A 25,174-nucleotide genomic window follows, 5' to 3' on the forward strand; every position below is an offset into this window, starting at 1 on the left:
GGCCAACAGGGAAACAAACGCCGACACTGCGGTGCAAGTCTCGGACGACAGTACACCTAAAGCTGGGCAGACACTGTGCGATTTCTTCAGTCACGTTATTCAGCTCCTGCTCAAACTGCACGATTGACTCGCAGGGGTTAGAAGTTGGTAGGTCACGATGCAGAGTCTCACACTATACCGCCCGATGCTCTGATGCGACCTGAGTGCTCACACTGTGCCTCCATAACATGAAGGTTATAACAGAAAATCTGTCGCTCGCTCTCCCTCTCTGTCTTTCACTCACACAGACACACCACCACCATCAACTTTGCTAAATTGCTAATGAAAAACATGATCAGGCAGCTGTGATTGAGCAGCAGTGTAAATCCAACTATTTTCACGGTTGTTGTGGTCATGATAATTTTGTGATGCCACATCAAAAAGGCTCGGATGAGGTTTCCAAAGTTCTACAAGTTGTGCCTCCATCGCTTGTGTCCAGATCACACGCTGCACAGCCGTGCTGCTCCATTTTTTTCACCGACGTTTACGTGTTTGCGCGTGAGCAGTGTGAATAGCTACGGTGACACCCTCACGAGCGATTGATGGTCGGGAGCTGGTCGTGAGGTGTTAATCACTTCTCGTTACCCCACGTATACTACACGATGCACGATGAAGGCCAAAATCGGTTCGATCACTTAAAAAACGGCTCAAAATGGGCCTAAAACTGCACAGTGTAAGCCCAGCATTAGAGCAGCAATGTTTGTTCCCCTCAGAGAAAGGGAAGAATGGGAAAAGGAAAACACCTGGCTGGAAAAAGTTAATATGGGCATGTGCAGTGAATATCAGTGCTATGTGGCCAGAAGTGATAATATAACTTATTTTGTGTAATAAACAACTGCAAGGATAGATGATTACAACAAATAGATCACTAATACATAAAAGTAATACATATTTTAATAATGATGATGAGTTAAGATGCGTAATCATGGGAACAAGCGGGTTTACAAACGGGAGCAGCTGATTAGCATTAGAAAAGCTGAAATAATACCTCAACTGAAGCCAATTGTACTAAATGCACTAAATGTGCACTGTTACAAGAATATTTTTCTTTCTATTGTTTTCTATTATTTTAAGTTTTCTGCATTTTCATCAGCGTACGAGACTCAGCAGCAGATTAGAATAACAGTTACACATTTAATAAATCACCAAATGAATACACGCAAGAAACGAGCAAACCTGTTCAATCCGAGAATTTGAGTTTGTGTTCCCTCAGCTGCAGACTCGCTGCTGTTTAAATGTTTGAGAGGAAGATTAGATATAAAGAAAACGTCAAACATAGACTCAGTCTGCGTTCACATTTGATATGAGGCCAGGACGGATAATGGCTGTGTCCTGTTTGAAGATCATATATGTAAAATTGTTGTCTGACCTCCGTCGATCCAGCCGCTCAGAGTCCGTGGTTACCATGGTTACTGCATAAGCACCTATAATGTAAACAGCTGACACAGCGGAAACCTACCGGGAGCATGGGTGTTTATGTTTTTCATTGCAAAAGAACTGTCTGTCTATGTTTCAGTGCCCTGGTCTGCCGCAGTTTCCACCAGCCCCACTCCAGTCTCAGCAGTTTAGTGACCTGACTGTTCCATTTTTAACTTTTGGTGTTTCTGCCTATCACAAGATTGATAACTTCAGTCAGCACTGTAGTGCATCATTCTCACATCAGAGGGACATTTGAATACTGTTTTATACAGCATATGACTGGAAGATGAATATCAAGCAGGCATAAGTGTGATGTTTATTGAACTGAGATCTCCTACTGTCATTTCTGTTGCTGGAGATGTCCACTCTAATTTAATTTAATTTAATTTAATTTAATTTAATTAGTTTGCTGCTTTGAATTATATGCAAACATGTCCATGTGGATTATATAAGTTGCTTGAGGAAGAGAAAATATGTTCATCAAAAGAAGACAGTTGAGGTACTCGGGGCATCTAACCAGGATTCCTCCTGGACTCCTAGGTAGGTGAGGTGTTTTTGGCCATGTCCTACTGGGAGGAGGTCTCAGCGGGCTTGGGGAATACTGTGTCCTCCAGGATGAGCTGGAAGGCATGGCTGGGTTGAAGGAAGTCTGTCAAATTGATAAGCAGAGGAAGTGGTGCAGCACCTGGTTCTGTTTGTAGAAGCTCAGATGTAGGGGCAGCCAATCAGATGAAAGCTGGCGTAAATAGAGGAGGGGTTGGGGTGGGGGCTCCAAAAGACTGTAGCATGCAAAACCACTACTTTGTACAATTTCTGTCGTCTACAGACAAAATCATCTTAACTTGTGATCTTGTAAGCTGCTGGTACTTGAGTTGTTTTATGCCTTTGAACAGAGCCTGGTGGGTATTTGGTCCTGCTTCTGGCATCAGTGCTAAGTTACACTAATCCAGCTGCTGGGTGTAATTTGTTATTAACTGGACTAGTTCATTTATCTATCTCTAGTATGCATTTGAAGAACTCATAATCTTCTGTGTTCTCCCTAGCTGCCCTGGGCTTATCCGTGGCCTTCATCTTAAAATTCAGAGACAACATGTTCCATGTGCTGACTGGCCAGTTCACTACTGTTCTGGTCACAGGCCTCTCCCTCTTCCTCTTTGACTTCCACCCTTCGCTGGACTTCTTCCTCCAGGCACCCACGGTCCTGCTGGCCATCTTTATCTACAATGCCAGCTGGCCCAAGGACCTGGAATATAGCCTGCAGCGGGAGAAACTACGGGTCATCAACGGGGAGGTGTTTGAGAGGTCAAGAGGGGTAGGAGACAAACCACAAATCCTCAGTAGTCACGCACACAAGCCCACACACTCCTTTTCCTCACACAACTTCGCTCACCTAACCCCGATGTATATCCACTTCCTCTACTCCCGCCCACATACCAAGTGCTCTGCAGGAAACTTGGCTCTTGTTTCTCTGTAATGTCATTTCTTGAGTGCAAGAGGAAACCTGATTCCCAGCTATGAAAATAGCATCCAGGCTCATGCTGGAGCCTTACTTCATAGAATTCCTTTAGTAGTCAAGTGTTTTTTGATGGAAGAAGCTATTTAACAATACAGTAGTCTGTGGGGATACTATCCTGGAATTCTTTTCATCCCCAGCGTCCTGTTCTGTATTGAAGAAACCCTGTAAATCAGGTGAAATGCCAGGTTTCAGGTGTTTGTTTCTTTGCTAGAGCACTAACAAAAATACCCTCTCCATTGGCAGCCGTGGCTTTAAAATGCACGGTACTTCCCCGGTGTTTTTCGGGGAGTAAATACTGCCCTCCACTTTCTGAAGACAGAAAAAAGATGTGCACAGTGCCTCAATGTCTGCAGATTTGTCCACTGGATTTGATCACTTGTTCATTCATTCTGATGCCTTGTCTCTTTTTTGTGTTGCAGGACAGTGAGGAGCTCGAGCTCCTGACAAAGGCAAATGCAGACAGTGTTTCTGATGAAGAGTCCTTGTAGTAATGATAGAGCTCACTCCCAAGTATCCAGAGGATACTCTGCATCTTTCCTGCTGCTGATATCGAACTGGACAATTGACTGGATGGAACATGGTCACAGATTGTCTGTGAAAGCATTTATTTGAACAGTGATAAGCAGGTAAACGGTGAAAGATACTGTTGATAGATTATATGATAGACTCCTAGAATTAAAAACAAAGTGTTTAATAACAGAATTAGCGAAATGTGTATATTTTGGAAACGTGCCTGTCTGTGGATGACTGCTGTCATTCATATGGGGGAAAGTACCAGCAACGCTGTTTGTTGGAAAATAAGTGATACTTTTGGATTCATTATGGATTCCTTTTATGGACAGTGTATTTCTTTACATGATTCCTGTTGTACATGCTGCTATTTGACTGCTTGCTGGTGCTGGACGTCTAAGGACCAGAAACTGCAGTTTCAGGATTGTTTTGATAATAGATTTGTTTGAAATTGTGGTGATTTTGAATCTTTATCCACACTATGATGAATTCAGTTTGTATTGTACTGTGGAAGAGGCAGTTTATTTTTTTATTTGTTTATTTTCTGAGCCAGAATAAGTGGCATTGACATAATTGCCACTAATGCCTGACTTTCTGTCAGCACCACAAACTCCCTGCCTCTCTTACTTGGGGCTTGAATATTTTCTTGTTAAACTGTAAAATAACATTGTCTAAAGATTGTTGTTTGTGCCATTAAAATCCTCACGTGTGAATGCATTTTCTTGTAAAATAAATGGCAAGTTGTTTTACTTCTGTGCAAGTAATGCAATTTAATACAATTGCTGATGTCTTGTCATAAATTTGTGCATTTATTTAAATACTGAGGTTTTCTGGAGGAAGACCTAAAGGGTACTAGCTGCTCTAACTCCATGTTTTTCTTCTATTACTTTGCACATGCTTGATAGCTGTTTTAGCTCCCTATCAGTTCCTTTAAGCCAACTCTTAGATATTTTACCCACCTGCTAAGTGACTTAGCATTCAGCATGTAGTTTCTTTTGGGTTTGTCTTTGAATGCATGCTTGTCTTGTTCAGTTGGCTTTATTGCAGGCAGAGAAGTGATAGGATTACATGCAATTCTTGCTTCTTTATTCAGGAATTTGACAAAATGACTAAAATCTGGGAACATTCTGTGTTCATCTTGAAACTCTGTCACCGTTCTGTTCCACCGTGCACTTAGCCAATCAGGCAGCTTTGCAGCTATCCTCTGATTTTCCACACAGTCATGCAAAACTTGTAAACCTTGAACATAAGGTATGGCTGACTCAACACTGCTTAGAAAATCTGCAAACTCACGTAGATCTTTAGTGTCTTTGTTGTTAATTTTTGGCCACGACTGAATCTTGTCACGATATGATTTGCCTATCACAAAGGGATCTCCAAACCTGTCGTTGAGTATCTCCCAGGCAGCATGATAAGCGGTGTCTGTTCCAACCAGAAAATGTCCTTCAATAGCCTTCTTCGCTGAACCTCCAACATACTTTCTCAGGAAGAATAGCTTTTCTTGAATTGGCAGATTCTTGCGGTCGACTAATGTTTGAAAAGACAACTTCCAGTCATTATACTGCAGCGGATCACCTGTGAAGACTGGAGGCTCTGGCATTGGGATTCTGTTTGCAGTGATAGCTTCAGCGAGCATCCTTACAAGATCAGTGGAGGGCGTTTCATTTGCACTACGAATTGCTGTTTGAGGGACAGAGGCTTGGAGAGGGGCAGTTTTTTGCGGAGCTCTAACTTGAGATGGGATGAATGGTTTTGAGTTCACATTTGGAAAGCTTGGTTGCGGGAAGTTACTATCTTGTCTTACTTGAGAATGAACAGGAGATTTGTCTTCATCCTCACTGTACACACTTTCAGCATACACCTTCAGTCTTGCTTGTGCTGCATTACGCTTTTGCAATTCTCTCAAAAGTTCCACTTCCTTTCTCTTTTCATCTAACCTTGTCTTTATTGAGGTGCTCTCATTTAGAAATTGAGCTCTTTTCCTTGCATCCTCAACTTCGAGTTCTCTGATTTCTTCCTCACACTGATGCTGTGTTTTCATTATTTTAATGACTTCTTCTGTAGCTGCTACTTCAGCTGCAGCTTCTTGTCTTTGTTGTAGTGTGATCAAAGATGATTGCTTTGACATCCCAGAGATAGACCTTGACTTATATGTGATCCTTGAAGAAGCACTGGATGAACTGCTGTCATACACGGACTCTGAATCAGGCCAGGGTATACTATTTGGATCACCATCTTCTTCTAAAAGGCACCGAGCCTTTGCTCTGGCAGTTTCACTGATAGCCATGCACACATCACATCTTCTGCGGATTTCAATATCAGGACTTTGTATTTTTCTGATCTCATCATGAATGTTACAGATCTCAGTCATACTAGTGTCTATAACACTTACAGCTTCAGGTATTAACTCAATGTCTTTACTCTTCACCATTCTTTTAAATAAGTTTATGTGGTATTTCCACTTCTTGTAAACTCGCTCAAAATTGTTTGTCAAGTCATTTAACTTGGCTTCTTGTAAGGATTGTCCCTTTTCAGTGAGAGTGCGTGTGCGCTGGCTCCTGCGTAAGCTTTCTGACTGTGTGCCTTCAGTAAACATGGAGCACTGTGGGGTTTGTTGAAAACACGCAGTTCTTTGAATCTTTGGGCTGAAGGAAGGACAATACTCGGTGTATATATGCTCAATCAACAATCATTTATTTCGGTACAATTCACAATAAGAGCATTACAACGTCCGGACGGGAGAGATGCCTGCAGAGGTTCGACAGCATGTCTCAAAATGGTGGCAACTTTCACAGACTTTTATAGCTAATCCCAGCCCCCCTCTTTGTCATAAAAGCTGCATCTTCACATGTTTTTCTAATTCTTAGTGAGCCTGGCTCCTGACCTTGCCTCCCTGTCTTTCTGTGTGAAAGTGGAAGGGGGGTAAAGAATGTGGTTTTATCTCTTCTGCCCAGACACCTAGTCTCCCTCTTATGGCCTTCTTCACATGATTCAGCAGTAAAACATTCTCAAGAAAACAGTGTCAGACATTCACAGCTGATCAAGGATACAGAGTAATGCACATTTTGTCTAATGAACTACAAATGATTATGTTTCTTTTATTCAAGAGTATAATAGAGACTAAACTACATACATAGCACACCATTAGAACTAAAGGATAATATATGGCCTGCAGCTGTTAAGCTAATTTACTACCTTGACTACTGGTCATAAAATGGCATATGTTTAACTACTAGTCTTTAACATTCCCTCTTTGATCTCTTATCTTAAGAGATCACTTACAACACGCACTCCAGGGTCACAAGGTCCACGTCTCTCCATTCCTCAGGATCATCCTTTAACAGAGGCATCATTACCCCCCGGCCCTCCGGCCCTGAGGTTACGGCCCTGTCAATAAGACGAACTACTAGTGCTCTGAGGCATGGGATCAAACAACAACCACATGTGGTTAAGACAGCAGTGAAAACAGACAGTGAGACCAAGATTGACATAACAAATCCCTTCCATTGCCCAAAAACAGAAGTCATCCATTCCTCCAGCGGTATGTCGATACCTGAATGTTCATGCATATTATGGGCCAGAGTCCGTAGCCCCTCCAGTGCTCGAGTTACAGAGCCATCCGGAGCTGTATTATTGGGAATAAAAGTACAACACATTTGTCCAAACATTTCACAAACCCCTCCTTTTTCAGCCAGAACCATATCCAGCGCCATCCGGTTCTGCACTGCCATCAGAGAGGTTGGACCTACTTGTTCTGCTAAGCCCTGAATTGCATCACGGGTCAAATTTGACAGTCGGAGAACGTTATAGTGCACATAGTTAATTCTATCTACGTTTTTGTTGGGGGTGACGGGAAACAAGGCAGAAAGTACTGGAATGTTTTCAAAACCGGCTGCTATCTGATCTACTAATTTAAACTCATTTGGAACGCCACGCGGAACACCGATAGAATCTATATATGTGGGTGAATTAACAGTTAAATCAAACGACCAAGATGATCCTTTAGGCCACCCTTGACGTCTGCGCCTAGGTGGTCGTCGCGCATGTCCCTCTACCCTCTCAGAATTATCCTTACCCCCTATTATCAGCAGAGGCGCTCCTAGTCTGACCATGGCACAAACACCAACCGCTTCATTTGGTATTCGCACATGCAGACTCCCACCTCCACAATAATAGTACAAACCGGCTCGAGCCCAAGTACCCACGACCGTGGCGCCCGCACGCGCTGCCTCTCCTCTTCCTGGAAATGTGGCCTCACACCAATCAGCCGGGATCTCTCCAGCGTCATACTCCTGCTCTCCGGGATCATCTGCAGTAAAATTGAAACAAGTATAATTAGCTTTCCTAGGTGTGAATGGTCCGGGAATGGTGTTATTATCTATTGGGGGAAATAAAGCAGATAATGGAGCACATTTTCCTGAATTTACTGCTCTCCGAGTAAGTCGGAGCATGCAATCAAAACCCCAGGGGTCCTCTGGATACAGAGGTGCCGGTTCAATAAATAAACGTGGGCGTGCTGTAGCGCATGCCACACAATCAGACACCTTTTGCTCTTTTGTAGTTTCAATCAGCCAGTCCAACCACAGGTTGCTGTCCACATAGCCTGTGGCACGAGACATCAGCTGTCGGGGTTTCCACTTTGTGTAGTCCATTTTTGTTACCTTAGACACGGAAGGTGGGGCTTTGGTTGATGCGGTGTCGCTGCTAGATAAATTACAGCTTAATGTGGCGTTGTGGCTGGGTAATTTACAGGGTGGATCTTTAAAGTTTATCTTTATTACGCCCCTCGGGTCTTTCCCAAATACATCTACCCCTAACACTAAATAAAACACTTTATCTTCTTTCCGGTACCGCTGCGGTGTAACCTGCCACCCACCAATAGACATTGTAAGTGGATTTTGTGTGTTACTGAAATCACGCTGGATTGCAAACCCCTCCCAACGGCCCCGTGTATCCCATCCTGGGAGGGTGTAACCGGTCACCATGTCCCACTCCTCACACGGGGTGTACCCCGTGGCGGTGGGTTTACCTATAAGACAAGCATTTGTGAATCTTATGTCATGACATGTCCACACTTCGTACCCGCGCCAACTGGTCTGATCCTTTCCACAGTCTATCACGGAACACAGATCAAAAGTGAAGGCTGTGGTGGATCCTCTAACGTAATCCACCTCTATGCCTCCATAATACTCCAAACAAGGATCTGGTTTCTCACCTACATCACGTTCAGAGCTGGTCGCCTCAGGGTCCGCGAGAGGAAGAGGAGGTGGATGAGTTCTGTAACTGGGCAACTCACACAACAGAAAAACAGTAGTTAGCACACCAATAGTGATCATAGCTAACACTCCCATCAGTTTCCAATTCTCCAGAAGCTTCATTTTTGCATTAGACTTTTCCTCCCCCATTTTAATACTTGCTAATAACTTCTAAACTAGAGCTTTAGGCCTACGGCACTTTTTAAATTTTAATTTTGCTGTAGCTAATACTATCTTCTCGTCGGGTGATTCTCGACTTCTTTCTTCAACCTCAGGGGTGGACTACCCTTTGGTCGTTACACAGATCAGGGTATTATTCTGCCCCTTCTATACTAAGATCTGTGTTTTTTGGGGTCACAGCCGTGTCCCCCTTTTTCGCCAAGAGCCTCTCCGATCGCCTAGGCCCCTCCGCCGCTGCACACTGGCTCCAGTGGTACCAGGTGTCGCCTTTGCCCTTCAGCTGGACCGCGTGAGAGGTTCGAGTGGTCACCTCGAAAGGTCCTGTCCACCTGGGCTCCTCCCACTTTCGCTTATACACCTTCAGCCACACCCACTTCGCCTCTGGCGTGGTCACCTCCTTTCCTGTTGGATCTCCCACCTGCGTAGTGAAACTAGAGACAAGAGCTTTTAGTGCTTTAAACTGTTTCACATGTTCAGACACTTTTACTTCCTCTCTTAATTCTCTTACACCTGCTGCAGGGCCTGGAAATTGTCTTCCTGTCAGCAGCTCATATGGAGTGAACCCAGTGCGCTGATTAACGGCGCACCTTACACTCATTAAGGCTATGGGAAGAGCATCAACCCAATTCATGTTAGTCTGTGCACAGATTTTTGCCAATTTGTTTTTAAGATTTTGGTTCATTCTCTCCACTTTTCCCTGAGACTGTGGATGGTAAACTGTACCATATCTATGTTGCAACCCCAACATACATTCCACCTCAGCGAGATCTCGATTTTTAAAGTGAGTGCCATTATCTGATCTTACCTTCTCTGGGAATCCATGCCAAGGGACATAATAATTCACCAGACATTTGATCACTGTTTTGCTATCCTCTCTGCGGGTAAGCCACGCCTCTGGCCAACCAGTCAGTCCATCCACACACACCAACAGATATCTACACCCTCGAACAGCGGTTATCATGTCAGTGTAATCAATCACAATTTCCTGGCCTGGTCTTTCTGGCAAAGGAAACTTACCCATTTCTGGTTTCACGGTGGGCTTCGGATTGTGTTGTCCACAAATCAGGCAGGCTCTCACATGTTCCCCTACCAGGTTTTTCATGTAGGGATGCCACCAATGACACAAATCCCTTTCCATCTGGGCCAACAAGAAAATATTCAAGCCCCAAGTAAGAGAGGCAGGGAGTTTGTGGTGCTGACAGAAAGTCAGGCATTAGTGGCAATTATGTCAATGCCACTTATTCTGGCTCAGAAAATAAACAAATAAAAAAATAAACTGCCTCTTCCACAGTACAATACAAACTGAATTCATCATAGTGTGGATAAAGATTCAAAATCACCACAATTTCAAACAAATCTATTATCAAAACAATCCTGAAACTGCAGTTTCTGGTCCTTAGACGTCCAGCACCAGCAAGCAGTCAAATAGCAGCATGTACAACAGGAATCATGTAAAGAAATACACTGTCCATAAAAGGAATCCATAATGAATCCAAAAGTATCACTTATTTTCCAACAAACAGCGTTGCTGGTACTTTCCCCCATATGAATGACAGCAGTCATCCACAGACAGGCACGTTTCCAAAATATACACATTTCGCTAATTCTGTTATTAAACACTTTGTTTTTAATTCTAGGAGTCTATCATATAATCTATCAACAGTATCTTTCACCGTTTACCTGCTTATCACTGTTCAAATAAATGCTTTCACAGACAATCTGTGACCATGTTCCATCCAGTCAATTGTCCAGTTCGATATCAGCAGCAGGAAAGATGCAGAGTATCCTCTGGATACTTGGGAGTGAGCTCTATCATTACTACAAGGACTCTTCATCAGAAACACTGTCTGCATTTGCCTTTGTCAGGAGCTCGAGCTCCTCACTGTCCTGCAACACAAAAAAGAGACAAGGCATCAGAATGAATGAACAAGTGATCAAATCCAGTGGACAAATCTGCAGACATTGAGGCACTGTGCACATCTTTTTTCTGTCTTCAGAAAGTGGAGGGCAGTATTTACTCCCCGAAAAACACCGGGGAAGTACCGTGCATTTTAAAGCCACGGCTGCCAATGGAGAGGGTATTTTTGTTAGTGCTCTAGCAAAGAAACAAACACCTGAAACCTGGCATTTCACCTGATTTACAGGGTTTCTTCAATACAGAACAGGACGCTGGGGATGAAAAGAATTCCAGGATAGTATCCCCACAGACTACTGTATTGTTAAATAGCTTCTTCCATCAAAAAACACTTGACTACTAAAGGAATTCTATGAAGTAAGGCTCCAGCATGAGCCTGGATGCTATTTTCATAGCTGGGAATCAGGTTTCCTCTTGCACTCAAGAAATGACATTACAGAGAAACAAGAGCCAAGTTTCCTGCAGAGCACTTGGTATGTGGGCGGGAGTAGAGGAAGTGGATATACATCGGGGTTAGGTGAGCGAAGTTGTGTGAGGAAAAGGAGTGTGTGGGCTTGTGTGCGTGACTACTGAGGATTTGTGGTTTGTCTCCTACCCCTCTTGACCTCTCAAACACCTCCCCGTTGATGACCCGTAGTTTCTCCCGCTGCAGGCTATATTCCAGGTCCTTGGGCCAGCTGGCATTGTAGATAAAGATGGCCAGCAGGACCGTGGGTGCCTGGAGGAAGAAGTCCAGCGAAGGGTGGAAGTCAAAGAGGAAGAGGGAGAGGCCTGTGACCAGAACAGTAGTGAACTGGCCAGTCAGCACATGGAACATGTTGTCTCTGAATTTTAAGATGAAGGCCACGGATAAGCCCAGGGCAGCTAGGGAGAACACAGAAGATTATGAGTTCTTCAAATGCATACTAGAGATAGATAAATGAACTAGTCCAGTTAATAACAAATTACACCCAGCAGCTGGATTAGTGTAACTTAGCACTGATGCCAGAAGCAGGACCAAATACCCACCAGGCTCTGTTCAAAGGCATAAAACAACTCAAGTACCAGCAGCTTACAAGATCACAAGTTAAGATGATTTTGTCTGTAGACGACAGAAATTGTACAAAGTAGTGGTTTTGCATGCTACAGTCTTTTGGAGCCCCCACCCCAACCCCTCCTCTATTTACGCCAGCTTTCATCTGATTGGCTGCCCCTACATCTGAGCTTCTACAAACAGAACCAGGTGCTGCACCACTTCCTCTGCTTATCAATTTGACAGACTTCCTTCAACCCAGCCATGCCTTCCAGCTCATCCTGGAGGACACAGTATTCCCCAAGCCCGCTGAGACCTCCTCCCAGTAGGACATGGCCAAAAACACCTCACCTACCTAGGAGTCCAGGAGGAATCCTGGTTAGATGCCCCGAGTACCTCAACTGTCTTCTTTTGATGAACATATTTTCTCTTCCTCAAGCAACTTATATAATCCACATGGACATGTTTGCATATAATTCAAAGCAGCAAACAATTAAATTAAATTAAATTAAATTAAATTAAATTAAATTAAATTAAATTAAATTAAATTAAATTAAATTAAATTAAATTAATGAGTGGACATCTCCAGCAACAGAAATGACAGTAGGAGATCTCAGTTCAATAAACATCACACTTATGCCTGCTTGATATTCATCTTCCAGTCATATGCTGTATAAAACAGTATTCAAATGTCCCTCTGATGTGAGAATGATGCACTACAGTGCTGACTGAAGTTATCAATCTTGTGATAGGCAGAAACACCAAAAGTTAAAAATGGAACAGTCAGGTCACTAAACTGCTGAGACTGGAGTGGGGCTGGTGGAAACTGCGGCAGACCAGGGCACTGAAACATAGACAGACAGTTCTTTTGCAATGAAAAACATAAACACCCATGCTCCCGGTAGGTTTCCGCTGTGTCAGCTGTTTACATTATAGGTGCTTATGCAGTAACCATGGTAACCACGGACTCTGAGCGGCTGGATCGACGGAGGTCAGACAACAATTTTACATATATGATCTTCAAACAGGACACAGCCATTATCCGTCCTGGCCTCATATCAAATGTGAACGCAGACTGAGTCTATGTTTGACGTTTTCTTTATATCTAATCTTCCTCTCAAACATTTAAACAGCAGCGAGTCTGCAGCTGAGGGAACACAAACTCAAATTCTCGGATTGAACAGGTTTGCTCGTTTCTTGCGTGTATTCATTTGGTGATTTATTAAATGTGTAACTGTTATTCTAATCTGCTGCTGAGTCTCGTACGCTGATGAAAATGCAGAAAACACAGATCACGAACACCTGTTCAACCAATCACTTTCATTCCACTTTGATCTGCGACAAACTGACGGTTCATCTCTGTTACAGTGTTGCGTTAGACTGCTATATTTTTTTGTTCTTTATGCTGTAGATTTTCATGTCTCTGGAATAGTTGGCAGTAATAAGGATGATCTTCTGTAAAATCATATTGATATGACCCGTGACATATTCGTACATGTCAGTTAGACTAGTCAGCTGGGAAACTGTTAACTCATAGAGCTGACGATATCGTGGATATGCTGACCTCGCTCCGTGGTGTACAGGTCCGTTTACCCTCATGATTACTATTCACAATAAAAATATTAGCCAAACATCATGAAGTCTGTATGTGTTTCATAGTGTCGAACAACCTTTGTACAGTTAAAGCCAGCAGTTACTACATGACGGAAACACCAACGTTATCTCTTTTATACGTTTATACGCAGGTCACGCTGATTACTGAACAAAAACCCAAAGATCAGCTGTTAATCGAATTTATTTGCTCTCTCTCCTCCTTAAACATGTTTTTAATGTTAGTTATAATTCAGAATTGGCGACTGAAACACGTAGGACACATAAGAACATCAGGAAATAAAACCCCGATAAATATAACCTCAGTAAAAGAAGTCAGTGTCAGCGGGGGTTATTACAGCTGTGTACCAGGGCCTGCGCTTTGTCAGTGGTAATAACAACTTGATTGCTTGCGAGGCGAACGGGTCTATCCTGGGCAGACATCTCCAAAATCATCGAAGCACTTTTGCAAAGAGGCTGTATCTTGACAAACCGACCAGACATATGAAGATTAAATCACTACATTCTCGCTAAAAAAAATATTAAAACAGTATTTGGTGACACACAAACAGGGTTTTTCAAAGTTCAGTTCTGTTAGTTTCCACATGCCGGTTGTTGTGTGCTAAAAACAATGGCCACCAGGCCAAAGCAATGGTTTTGACTCGATCAGTGTTAACCCCGCCTCCTGAGTTTGATGGGTGAGGTTGACAGATAAAATTATTTCATGGTGAGACCTGAAGGAGTCAACTGTGCCAAAATGAATTAATTAAATACACAATTAAATAATTATTTAAATGTGGCAATAATTAATTAAAATGTGAAATAAATAAATAAATAAATAATTAAATGTGTCAATAATTAATTAAATGTGTCATTAATTAATTAAATGTGTCAATAATTAATTAATTAATTACATTTGTTGTAAATATTTATGTAATTAATTATTTCCGATAATTAATTAATTTGTGCATGTAAATGGAGAGTCCTCTTCACACACTGAGGTTAATTATGGAGTTCCACAGGGTTCAGTGCTAGGACCAATTCTGTTTACATTATACATGCTTCCCTTAGGCAGTATCATTAGAAGACATAGCATTCATTTTCACTGCTATGCTGATGACACCCAGCTCTATCTGTCCATGAAGCCAGATAACACACACCAATTAGTTAAACTGCAGGAATGTCTTAAAGACATAAAGACCTGGATGGCCGCTAACTTTCTGCTTCTTAATTCAGATAAAACTGAGGTTATTGTACTCGGCCCTGAAAATCTTAGAAATATGGTATCTAACCAGATTCTTACTCTGGATGGCATTACCTTGGCCTCCAGTAACGCTGTGAGGAACCTTGGAGTCATTTTTGACCAGGATATGTCCTTCAATGCACATATTAAACAAATATGTAAGACTGCGTTCTTCCATTTGCGCAACATCTCTAAAATTAGAAATATCCTGTCTCAGAGTGACGCTGAAAAACTAGTTCATGCATTTATTACTTCCAGGCTGGACTACTGTAATTCATTATTATCAGGATGTCCAAAAAACTCACTGAAAAGCCTTCAGCTAATCCAAAATGCTGCAGCAAGAGTCCTGACAGGGACTAGAAAGAGAGAGCATATTTCTCCTGTTTTGGCTTCCCTTCATTGGCTTCCTGTTAAATCCAGAATTGAATTCAAAATCCTGCTCCTCACATACAAGGTCTTAAATAATCAGGCCCCATCTTATCTTAATGACCTTGTAGTACCATATCACCCTATTAGAGCACTTCGCTCTCGCTCTGCAGGCCTACTTGTTGTTCCTAGAGTATTTAAAAGTAGAATGGGAGGCAGAGCCTTCAGTTTTCAGGCCCCTCTTCTGTGGAACCAGCTTCCAGTTTGGATTCGGGAGACAGACACTATCTCTACTTTTAAGATTAGGCTTAAAACTTTCCTTTTTGCTAAAGCATATAGTTAGGGCTGGACCAGGTGACCCTGAATCCTCCCTTAGTTATGCTGCAATAGATGTAGGCTGCCGGGGGATTCCCATGATGCATTGAGTTTTTCCTTTCCAGTCACCTTTCTCACTCACTATGTATTAATAGACCTCTCTGCATTCAATCATATCTGTTATTAACCTCTGTCTCTCTTCTACAGCATGTCTTTTATCCTGTCTTCCTTCTTTCTCCCCAACCGGTCGTGGCAGAAGGCCGCCCCTCCCTGAGCCTGGTTCTGCCGGAGGTTTCTTCCTGTTAAAAGGGAGTTTTTCCTTCCCACTGTTGCCAAAGTGCTTGCTCATAGGGGGTCATATGATTGTTGGGCTTTTCTCTGTATCTATGAAGCGCCTTGAGGTGACTTTTGTTGTGATTTGGCGCTATATAAATAAAATTGAATTGAATTGAAAATTGAATTGAATCAAGACGTGAGTGTGTGTGGTTCATTTAGGGGACATCTTTACATTTTAGAGTGAAAAAACAGCTTGACTTACATGCTTTCCAAATTCACACCGCATTAATTTAAGTATTCAACAAGTTAATTGATCTACACAGCACGGCCATTCTGTTATGGGGCTGCCCATCACATACTAGCTACTTTTGGCTGCCCCTTTATTATCAATTTTACATGCCTTGATGTGACTGTGGTCTGGCCCTATTTACCTAAACCTGAATTAAATTATTCACAAGTCACTACAACAGGTATACTTGTGTTTAATTTGGCGTATTTGATGCTCTTCCCGACACAGCTGTCAAGGGATTTTTTTTCCTCCTCCTGGTACTTAAATAGGGATCTTTCACTGTTAGGCAAATGTGCAAACCACTACACTATAGAGCCACAGCCTTCACATAATCCTCCTATATTGCTTAGAAAGAGTAAGTCTCTACCTTGACTCTCATGTCAGTGTCTGTGAGGACCATGTAGAACTCCTCGTAGGTCATGCCAAACTCTTTCCTCAGCTCTGTGATCAGATCCTGGTTTACCAGGTCTTCCTGACGAAAGCCCTTCATAGGCTTGTCATTCCCTGGAGAAATAAAGGCACATTAGAAGGATTCAATATCTACTTTCCTACTTTAAAGGGGGTACTAATTTCCCCTTTAAAGAATATCAATTAACTGTTAAAATCAAAGGAACATAACATTTATTGTATTTGGAATCTTAGTGAAATGGTCCAAAAGTCAAATGTAAATCTAATATATTGCCCGGAATATCAGATTGGGAAAATTGGGGAAAGAAGGAAAACTGCACACTATTGGTTAATCTGTCTTCTGTCATGTCTCCCTCCCCTCACTGCCAGTCGGTTGCGGCAGATGGCTGCCTCTCACTGAACCTGAGGTTTCTTCCTGTTCAAAAGGAGTTTTTTCTTTTTCTTCTTCTCACTGTCACCAAGTGATTGCTTGGTGACAGTGAGTCTTCTGAATGTTGTTTTGTTTTTTTGTTTTTTTCCTGACAATTATTCAAATGGTTATGGCTTCAAAAGGCTAGAAAAGTACAGGGCAGATACAAAAACAGCTTAAGGCATGTTACAGTCATATTTCTTAACGTAAAATGAAGAGCAATTGTTTCCCAGTTAATATGCTTACTCCTCTTTTAGTTTAGTTATCTATGCTGATTTCAAAAAACTGCTCCTTTAACAAATTTGTCTGAGAAGTTTAAGAATTAGACTCTTGAGTGAAGAGCAGAACTGAAGCATGCAGGACAAACTGGACAGACAGCAGCTGAGATCTAAAAGGGTTGGATGTCTCAGAAGTCTAATGGAGCTGGTGTTTATGCAGACCAAAGCCTTTAATCATAGCTCCTTCCGTGTGTGTGTGTATGACATACGGACCACAGAACAGTGTGTTCTTGGTGGCTGGTTTGCCCACTCTCTGCTGTGTAATGTGTATGAGCAATCAAGTCAGGAAACCCCCAGTACATGTAGGTGGCAGAAGACAGACTGCACACACAGATATGTACAGCAAACATTCTTTAATATGGTCTATATGCAAAACATACACTTGGCCAGCTAGGCTACAACCCAAAGATGAAGTCACTGTAACCAGAGGAGGGGCAATGCTGAAAGGACCAGCTGTTTGTACATGACCACCCACAGTGCGTTTCTCTCACTTCCAAGGACTCTTATGTTGACTTCCATTTACTTTCTTGAGATTCATTTACATACTGTTGCTTACCTTAACCTAAACTTAAATCAAGCCTTCATAATTAATATGAATGAAGACTTACCAACAGAGGTGGGTCACAACAATGTGACTACATAAAAACATGATGTCTGGATAAAACCTCATCTGCACATTGAGTGACAGACTTAAAAAGCTTAACAAAGAGCAGTTAACACACATCAACCGCAGCCTCTGGTTTGAGACAGCTATAAAATGTCTCAAAATAGAAGCCAAGCACAAATGACGCAGTGCGTCTCACAAAAACAGCAGCAGTTTTGTTGCATTTGAACAAGTAGGTTTTCAAGCACTGTTATAACTGCTCTCTGTGTGCATGTGGGTGTGATGAATTAAATGTCTCCAGCTTACACATCAACTCCGCAGGAGATGATGCACAGGAAAGGTATGCACTCTGGTTTGCTCTCCTGGTACATGTTATACAGACTCCTGTACTTCATAGCTGCTGAACTCATCACATTTTGGATTGGAAGCTGGAGGCATTCCTACCTCTAGCTACAAATAAAGTGTAATTACTAAAATAAGCAACGGTATTATGGTAAATGAGCCGAATCACTGAATTCAGAGGTCAACACTGTTTAGTATCACCTGCACAGAGAAGCACAAAACACTGTGGCTTTGGCAGAGTCGGTGCGCATTCTGGATGTGACTGTGGGAGCAGAGATCTCTGTTGAACACATCTAGTTTGACATAATGTGAGGAAGGTACAAGGACAGGACAGCAGACATGGCAGGAGACACTTTTCCTTGCCAGAGTCTCAGTATGGACAGCACTCACACAACAACATTTCCCTGAAAAATGGTATTTTAAGGCAAATCACATCTACTGTATTCCTAAAAACATTCAAACTTACTTACATTTATGACAGAATGCCTGAGTCTGTTTATTTCAGTACTAAGTAGAGAGCAAGCTTGAGTAGACAACGTGTTAAAGTCAAACTCTCTTGTATTGCAGGGTCTTTAGTATATAAAACAACTTGGGATGGCTGTTGTTGTAAATCGGGGCAATAAAAATAAACCTGGACTAACTGCTTTGTTGTTCTGTGTTTCTAGTTAACTTGTTTGGGTTTTTTTGTTTGTTTTTGTGTGGTGCACAGAAGTTCCCACTGTTGTGTTACTGGTTTAATATTGTTTTCCTCATAGTACATGTGAGTATTCTGTGTTTTCACAAAGTTGAACAGAAAAGCAGCAGCTCTTAAAATGACAGGAAAAGCATTTAGCTGGATCTACGATGACTCTGTCATCCTAAGGAAGATTTACTGACAGCGGAAACATGATTTTGATTTAGAATTACAACCTTTTGCTGGTTAACTGCAGTGTTTTGCTGCATGTAAGGGCTGTTTGGGAAATCCATCTTCAGTGCTGAAAACTTCAAAAATGTTTCAAAATGTTGCAGTTGAGAAATGCTGCACGTCCGGAAAACATCTGCTCCAAATTGAGAGCCACATGAGCTATTCAAAAAAAGTTCCTGGCTGAGCAACTGAAAGACTTGCTACAGTTAATAGCGATTAAGTGGCGCATACCATGTCAAAACAAGGAGCAAAAAAACAAAAATGGATTGAACCCTCTCACACTGCATATGGAACTACTTACCTATCTGATAGTGGTCGATTTTCATGGTGGAGTTGGTCAAAGAGCCAAAAATAGTTATGATAGAGACTTTCCTGATGGCCATCTCACACACAGACTCCAGGTACTCATCCCTCTGCTGAACATACATACTGTTCTCCTCACTGGGGGATGTAATCAGCTGGAGGAAGGGAGGGAGTGGAAACAGGGAGGTTAGAGTATCCTGTGTATGCTGTGACACGTGCGCGCAAATACAGTGTGCTGCAGAGGTGATGTTTACATTAACCTGCAGGCGGACGATGGGGCATATTTTCCCAGCCTGTTCACAGCACCACTGTGATAAGAATCTATACTGGCTGCAAAACAGAGCCGCACAGTCTGTTAGCTCACAGCTGTGCAGTCGGTCAAATACCTGGATGATGGTTGTGCTACCTACCCTACCACTTCACTATAAAGAAGTGACACTGTACAATAAATTGTACAGAGGTGCTTACCTGTTTGTTGACTAGTTTAAAATTAATCAACAATAAATTATTTGTCCTGATGTGAGTCTTTAGAACATTTCAGTACTCTGTCTTGGAAAACAAAGTCTTTCCTTATTGGAGCCGCACCAACTGTAGGTCACTTCCTTCTGCTCCACACTGCCAGCTGCTCAGTGATTCAGAATGGTGTAATGCTCAACTTCCCAACTCAAAACCTATCCAGTTGATCAAAATTTGAAGTCCAGAAAAAAAAAGCACTAATTTCATGTTTGACTAATGAGTTTGGCAGGCACGTCTGTTGGATCACTGATGGCTGTGTCTTTTAATTTCTCTTATAGCTGCATTCATTACTGTAGTGCTGATGTCTTTCTTTAAAGAAACTGTTTGAGATATTAGGGAATTTTGCTTATTTGCTTCCTTGCTGCAAGTTGGATGAAGAGATTGATCCCATTCTCGAGTTTGTTTGGGAAATATATTAAGTTACAGCTATTGGCCAGTTAGCTTAGCATAAAGCTGGCTGATAGTTGTATTTGACAGAAAACTCAGTTAATTACTGAGGAGATATTTAGATTATTACAGAAAGGAGGCAACATCAATTAATTACTGAGGTAATGCTAAATCAGAAATTAAATCACATATCATGCTTCATCTGTTGGAGCCATTTTTTGGCTGGGTGCAGAGAAGTCCATGCTATCTGCTTATCAGGAAGTGGCTGTGTTTGAAATATAATAGGCTAATAATCAACTGTTCCAGATGCCCATAGTCTGACATTTGAATTCATCTGTATTTTGGCAAGAAATCAAATAAGCACTTTGGCCAAAATGTTAAACCTGTCCTCACACTTAGCGATGGTGCTCTGAGTACTGACATTTCCCTCTGGCCAAAGCTCGAAGCCTGGAGTTTTGCCAGGTGAAAGAGCCTCTTATGAACTGTCAATATTATGTCATGCTATTACGTCTCACCAGCAGCCGCCTCCTGTTTTCAAAGTAATCCAGAAAGGAGGCAAGGGCACCCTTTGGTGGTGGCGTTGGCTTTTTAGTGGGCTTTGGATAGTCCACTTTGACGCCTTCTTTCCATTTTTCTTCCCCCAATCTTTCCCTCCTTTCCTGGCTTTCCTCTTCTGTCGGCTTTCTTGGCACCCTTGTCATTCGGTTTCTTCTTCTTGTCATGCTTATCGTGCTTTCCCTTCCTGGTAGGAGTGATAACAGTGATGACTTCTGACTCCTCTGGATTGCTTGCTGTTGGCTTGCTAGGCTCATACTTGTCTTCATACTCGTTAGTCAACACCAGCGCACAAAAGCAGATATTATTTTTCATTTTCTTCACTGATTCAAACATTGTGAGAATGATTTGGTCTTGAGCTGGTGTCGTGGTAAACTTTTCTTTGTACACACAAAAAATGATGGTGAAATGAGTTATGTTGGCTGCTAAACAGCTATTTCATTTGAAAAGCTCCAATGAAAAGCAATTAAAGTAATCAGCAAGAAGTGTGCTGCATATGTACTCATGGATATTATTTATAAATTTATGTAATGTATGGTTTTAGCACTAATATATACCCAGGTGTTTTGTATTCTATAAATAGCAGGAATCTGAAACCCATTAAAATACAAAGTCAATCTATTAAATCTATCTTTAAAATGAATGTTACAGATTACGTTGTCTCCACCGTTCTTCTTCTTGGTGGGTTTGGTCTTTGGGAGTCTGTGTGTGATGGGTAGCTTGCGGCTGTGTGGATCTCTGTTGAGTTTGTCAGTGCGGTTATCTCCAGCTGGGGTGGTTTTCGGTGGGTACCGTTCCCTCTCTGCGGTTGTAGTAGTATGGATCAGCGGCCTTTTTGTGGTGGGTTTTCTGGTTGTCGTTGTAGTTGCCCTGGTTGTTGTAGTAGTCGCAGTGGTGGTCGTGGGCTGGGTTGAAACCCAAGTTAGTAAAAATAAAACAAGTCATTAGTAGGATCAAGAAATTGAAAGCCAAAATTGTGTTTCTACAAGAAACTCATATGCTAGGCAGTGAGACAAATAGAATCAAACGTAGATGGCCAGGTCAAATTTTATCACCTCCTTACTCCTCCAGTTCTAGGGGCGTTATGATAATGATACACAAATCCATACCTTTTCATGTTGAGCATGTGCGTCAAGATTCTAATGGACGTTTTGTTTTTAATACTACAAGGTAACCTACTATCTACTAGACTCAATTTAATTAATACTTATGGCCCAAATGAAGATAATCCACATTTTTATAGAAATTTATTTCTTAAAATTTCAGATTTACAAGGTAAATGTATAATTGCTGGGGATTGCAATTTTCTTTGAACCCACAGAAGGATAAATCGTCAGGCATGGATAACACTTACAATAGAACACTAAAGGTGATCAAACAATTTATGAAGGAGTTCAATATAACCGACATATGGCGCGATCAAAATCCAACCAAATTACAATATTCTTGCTGGTCAGGTACACACAAAGTGTATTCCAGAATAGACTACTTTTTGGCATCAACTGAGCTGGCTCCTTATACAAAAGATATAGTATACAGTATAAGGAAATAATAATATCTGACCATGCAGCCGTTACTTTGACTTTCATAGAGTCAAAACTGATTAAAACTCGAATTGAATGGAGGTTTCAATTGAAGTGGATGCAAGACAAACAGTTTCTTGAGTTTTAGGCAAGCAAATTAATGAATACTTTGAGCACAATTCAAATCAAACATCGGCAAGTGTGAGATGGGACGCTTTCAAGGCATACTTAAGAGGGCAAATTATAAGCTATACTAGTAAGAAAACAAGAGAACGAAACCAAAAGATAAAATATCTGGAATAAAAAAATAAAAATGTTAGAAGAGACCAGCTTTCAATCAGGCCAGAATAAGGAGGACAATGTCAAAGAATTATTACTATTGAGAACGCAATATAACGAAATGACAAGCGAAAAAGCAGCTGTACATTTATTGAGATTAAAGTAATAATCCTATGACCAAGGTGAAAAACCCAGCAAACTCCTGGCTTAGCGTATAAAACAGCAGCAATCTGAAAGGGCAATTACCAAACTTGAAACTTCAAATGGAAATATCATAATAGACCCAATCAAGATAAGCAATGCATTTAAAGTTTTTTATGAAACGCTATATAATTCAGAATGCAACAATGAGGGTGCCCGCAGGATTCACCATTTGTTAGAGTATTTTAAGCTTTTATTGTCATGAAATGCAACTGAGTGATATACTGATAAGTGTTTAATATTTCTGCTTATGCCAAAACGTCTTTTTATCATGAACTCTCTGAACAATGGGCCACCACTGTTCGAGGAGATCACAAGAGATGTGTGCAAATATAACCATCCTTGCAAGAGCTCATTTCTTTAAGTATATTTTAGTTGTCAGCACATAGCAACAGAAGGTTTGCCATAGATAGCGTACAAAGCATTAACCACAATAAGTTGTGAAAACCAGCTGTTATTGTTAGATTAAGTTCCAGGAACTGCATGTTCTCCACCCACGAGTGAAGAGCGTGCAGCTAAGTTCCTGTTTTATCTGTGTGTTTCACTATGTACCATGAGTATAAATAAAGATGTAAGATCTGTGCGGGACGTGAGTCTCTCTGCTGAGCCCTCACCCGTGCACGTTAAAAACTGTTGAAGTGTCTGAGTGTCATTTCTTCACCTGAGTGTTTGATAATTGTTTAATCCCTCACACCATTATCTCCACTTTTATTCCCTTTAGCTATTGAACCTCTGGCAATAGCGGTTAGAACCAGTGGACAAATACAAGGTGTTAAGATTGGTAGAAAGGAGCATAGAATTGCGTTATTTGCTGATGATGTCATATTATTTTTAAAGCAACTAAAAACTTCTGTGTCTGCTGTAAAGGATTTAATAGACCAGTTTGGGGCCTTCTCAGGGTATAAAGTAAATGTAACAAAATCATCATTAATGTTACTTAAACAAGGGCTTTACTGTTAATTCTGAATTCACTCATCTAGGCATTAAAATAAAAGATGTGGTGGTACTTAAATATAATACAATTCTACAGAAAATTTCCAAAGATCTGGAGCGTTGGATAAGTTTACCACTATCTATAAGTGTTCTTAAAATAAATGTATTACCTAAACTCTTGTATATGTTTCAGAATGTCCCACTGGCTCCTCCTGCTGGATTGTTTACCAAACTAGCGTCATTAATCGGAGAGTTTATTTGGAACAAGAAGCATCCCCGCATTTGTTTGTCTTTGTTGTATCTTGCCTTTGATACAGGGGGGTTGAAATGCCCCAACTTTTACTGGTACTATCTGGCTATTCATCTAAGGACAATAATGTTTTATTTTTCATCCCCAAAACACCCCGTCTTGGGTGGGGATGGAAGAAAATTCTCTTAAAATGCCATTAAACTTGTACTTATACTCTGCACAGCCAAAACAATTAAAGAAAGAAACAAATAATCCTATAGTCCGAAATATGATTGAAGTTTGGTTTACAATAAAAGAAATTTTGAATATTAAGAATAATCTCTCTCATTTTAGTCCTATTTGGGGAAAATGCCTTATTTGCACCAGGAAATGTGGCAGATAAAGGTGTTAGGAAAGTGGGTGATCTTTTTTGTGATGGAATAATGGTTCCATTTGAGGATTTAGCCTGAAAATTTCAAATCCTCCAAAAACACTTCTTTAAGCATTTACAGATTAGAAGCTTCATTTCTTTCATGCAAAATCAGTCTCCCAACCTTCCCCAGTTAACTAATTTAGAGGAGTTAATGGTGGAGGGGAAAATGGTAACAAAGGCTTAATTTCAACATTCTATAACTGGATTGTCTCTGCCTCCCCAGAAACATCAGTTTCTAAGTTATAATCTTGGAGAAATGACCTAAATATTAATATTTCTGAGGAGACATGGAAGTCAATTTGCTTAAAATGACCCCAGGTATTTAAACTCATTTACCTTTAATACCTTTACTCCTTGCATATTTCAGATGAGCTGACCATCTGATGTAAAAGAATACATATTTTGGTCAAGGCATTGAAACCGAGGACAATTTTGACCTTTTCCGTGGCCACCTGGTGAATCATTTGTCCTAAATGTTCTGCTTCATCTTTTGAATCGTCTTTTGATCCATCCTGTGTGGGTTTGCTATCATTTGTCCCAGTTTGTCCCTGATGCTGTCAGATGTGTTTGATGGATAGATTGTGGAAGCAGTGAAACTGAGGATGAATTTCACCTCTCTTTGTGGCACAGGACACCCAGTTTTGTTTTTCATGGCTACCTTAGGAATCCTTTTACGTTCTTGTTCTTCCTCCTCTTCTGAATAGCCTTCAGATTCATCCTGTGTGGGTTTCCAGTCATATATATATATATATATATATATATATATATATACATACATATACAGTTGTGGTCAAAAGTTTACATACACTTGTAAACAATATAATATAATGGCTCTACCGAGTGTCCCGTTATTTCTAAAACTCTGATTTTTCTCTGATAGAGTGATTGGAACAGATACTTCTTTGTCACAAAAAACATTCATGAAGTTTGGTTCTTTAATGACTC

The 25,174-nt window shown here is 41.2% G+C and overlaps 2 protein-coding genes across 3 annotated transcripts; one reads left to right on the plus strand and one right to left on the minus strand.

Moving 5' to 3' along the window:
• Window positions 1–2,204: 2,204 nt before the first annotated feature.
• On the plus strand, window positions 2,205–4,263 carry LOC146706837 (UDP-sugar transporter protein SLC35A5-like). The gene is made up of 2 exons (XM_085458132.1): window positions 2,205–2,770; window positions 3,394–4,263. The coding sequence occupies exons 1-2, from the start codon at window positions 2,549–2,551 to the stop codon at window positions 3,460–3,462; spliced, it is 291 nt and encodes a 96-aa protein (XP_085314258.1). The 5' UTR covers window positions 2,205–2,548; the 3' UTR covers window positions 3,463–4,263.
• A 1,894-nt stretch (window positions 4,264–6,157) lies between these two features.
• LOC146706838 (UDP-sugar transporter protein SLC35A5-like) lies at window positions 6,158–16,332 on the minus strand. Of its 2 annotated transcripts, XM_085458131.1 has the most exons (4): window positions 16,293–16,332; window positions 11,430–11,698; window positions 10,600–10,806; window positions 6,158–10,057 (listed from the first exon to the last, which is right to left on the minus strand). In XM_085458131.1, the coding sequence occupies exons 2-3, from the start codon at window positions 11,649–11,651 to the stop codon at window positions 10,738–10,740; spliced, it is 291 nt and encodes a 96-aa protein (XP_085314257.1). In that variant the 5' UTR covers window positions 11,652–11,698; window positions 16,293–16,332; the 3' UTR covers window positions 6,158–10,057; window positions 10,600–10,737. The 2 variants fall into 2 exon arrangements, with proteins under 2 accessions (XP_085314257.1, XP_085314256.1); XM_085458130.1 differs by lacking the exon at window positions 16,293–16,332 and having other exon boundaries at window positions 11,430–11,995.
• Between the last annotated feature and the right edge of the window lie 8,842 nt (window positions 16,333–25,174).

Source organism: Copadichromis virginalis, linkage group LG6 (genome assembly GCF_057382275.1).
Source record: "Copadichromis virginalis isolate Kocher_CV1m ecotype Utaka linkage group LG6, C_Virginalis_male_GT1.1, whole genome shotgun sequence".
NCBI lineage: Eukaryota > Metazoa > Chordata > Actinopteri > Cichliformes > Cichlidae > Copadichromis > Copadichromis virginalis.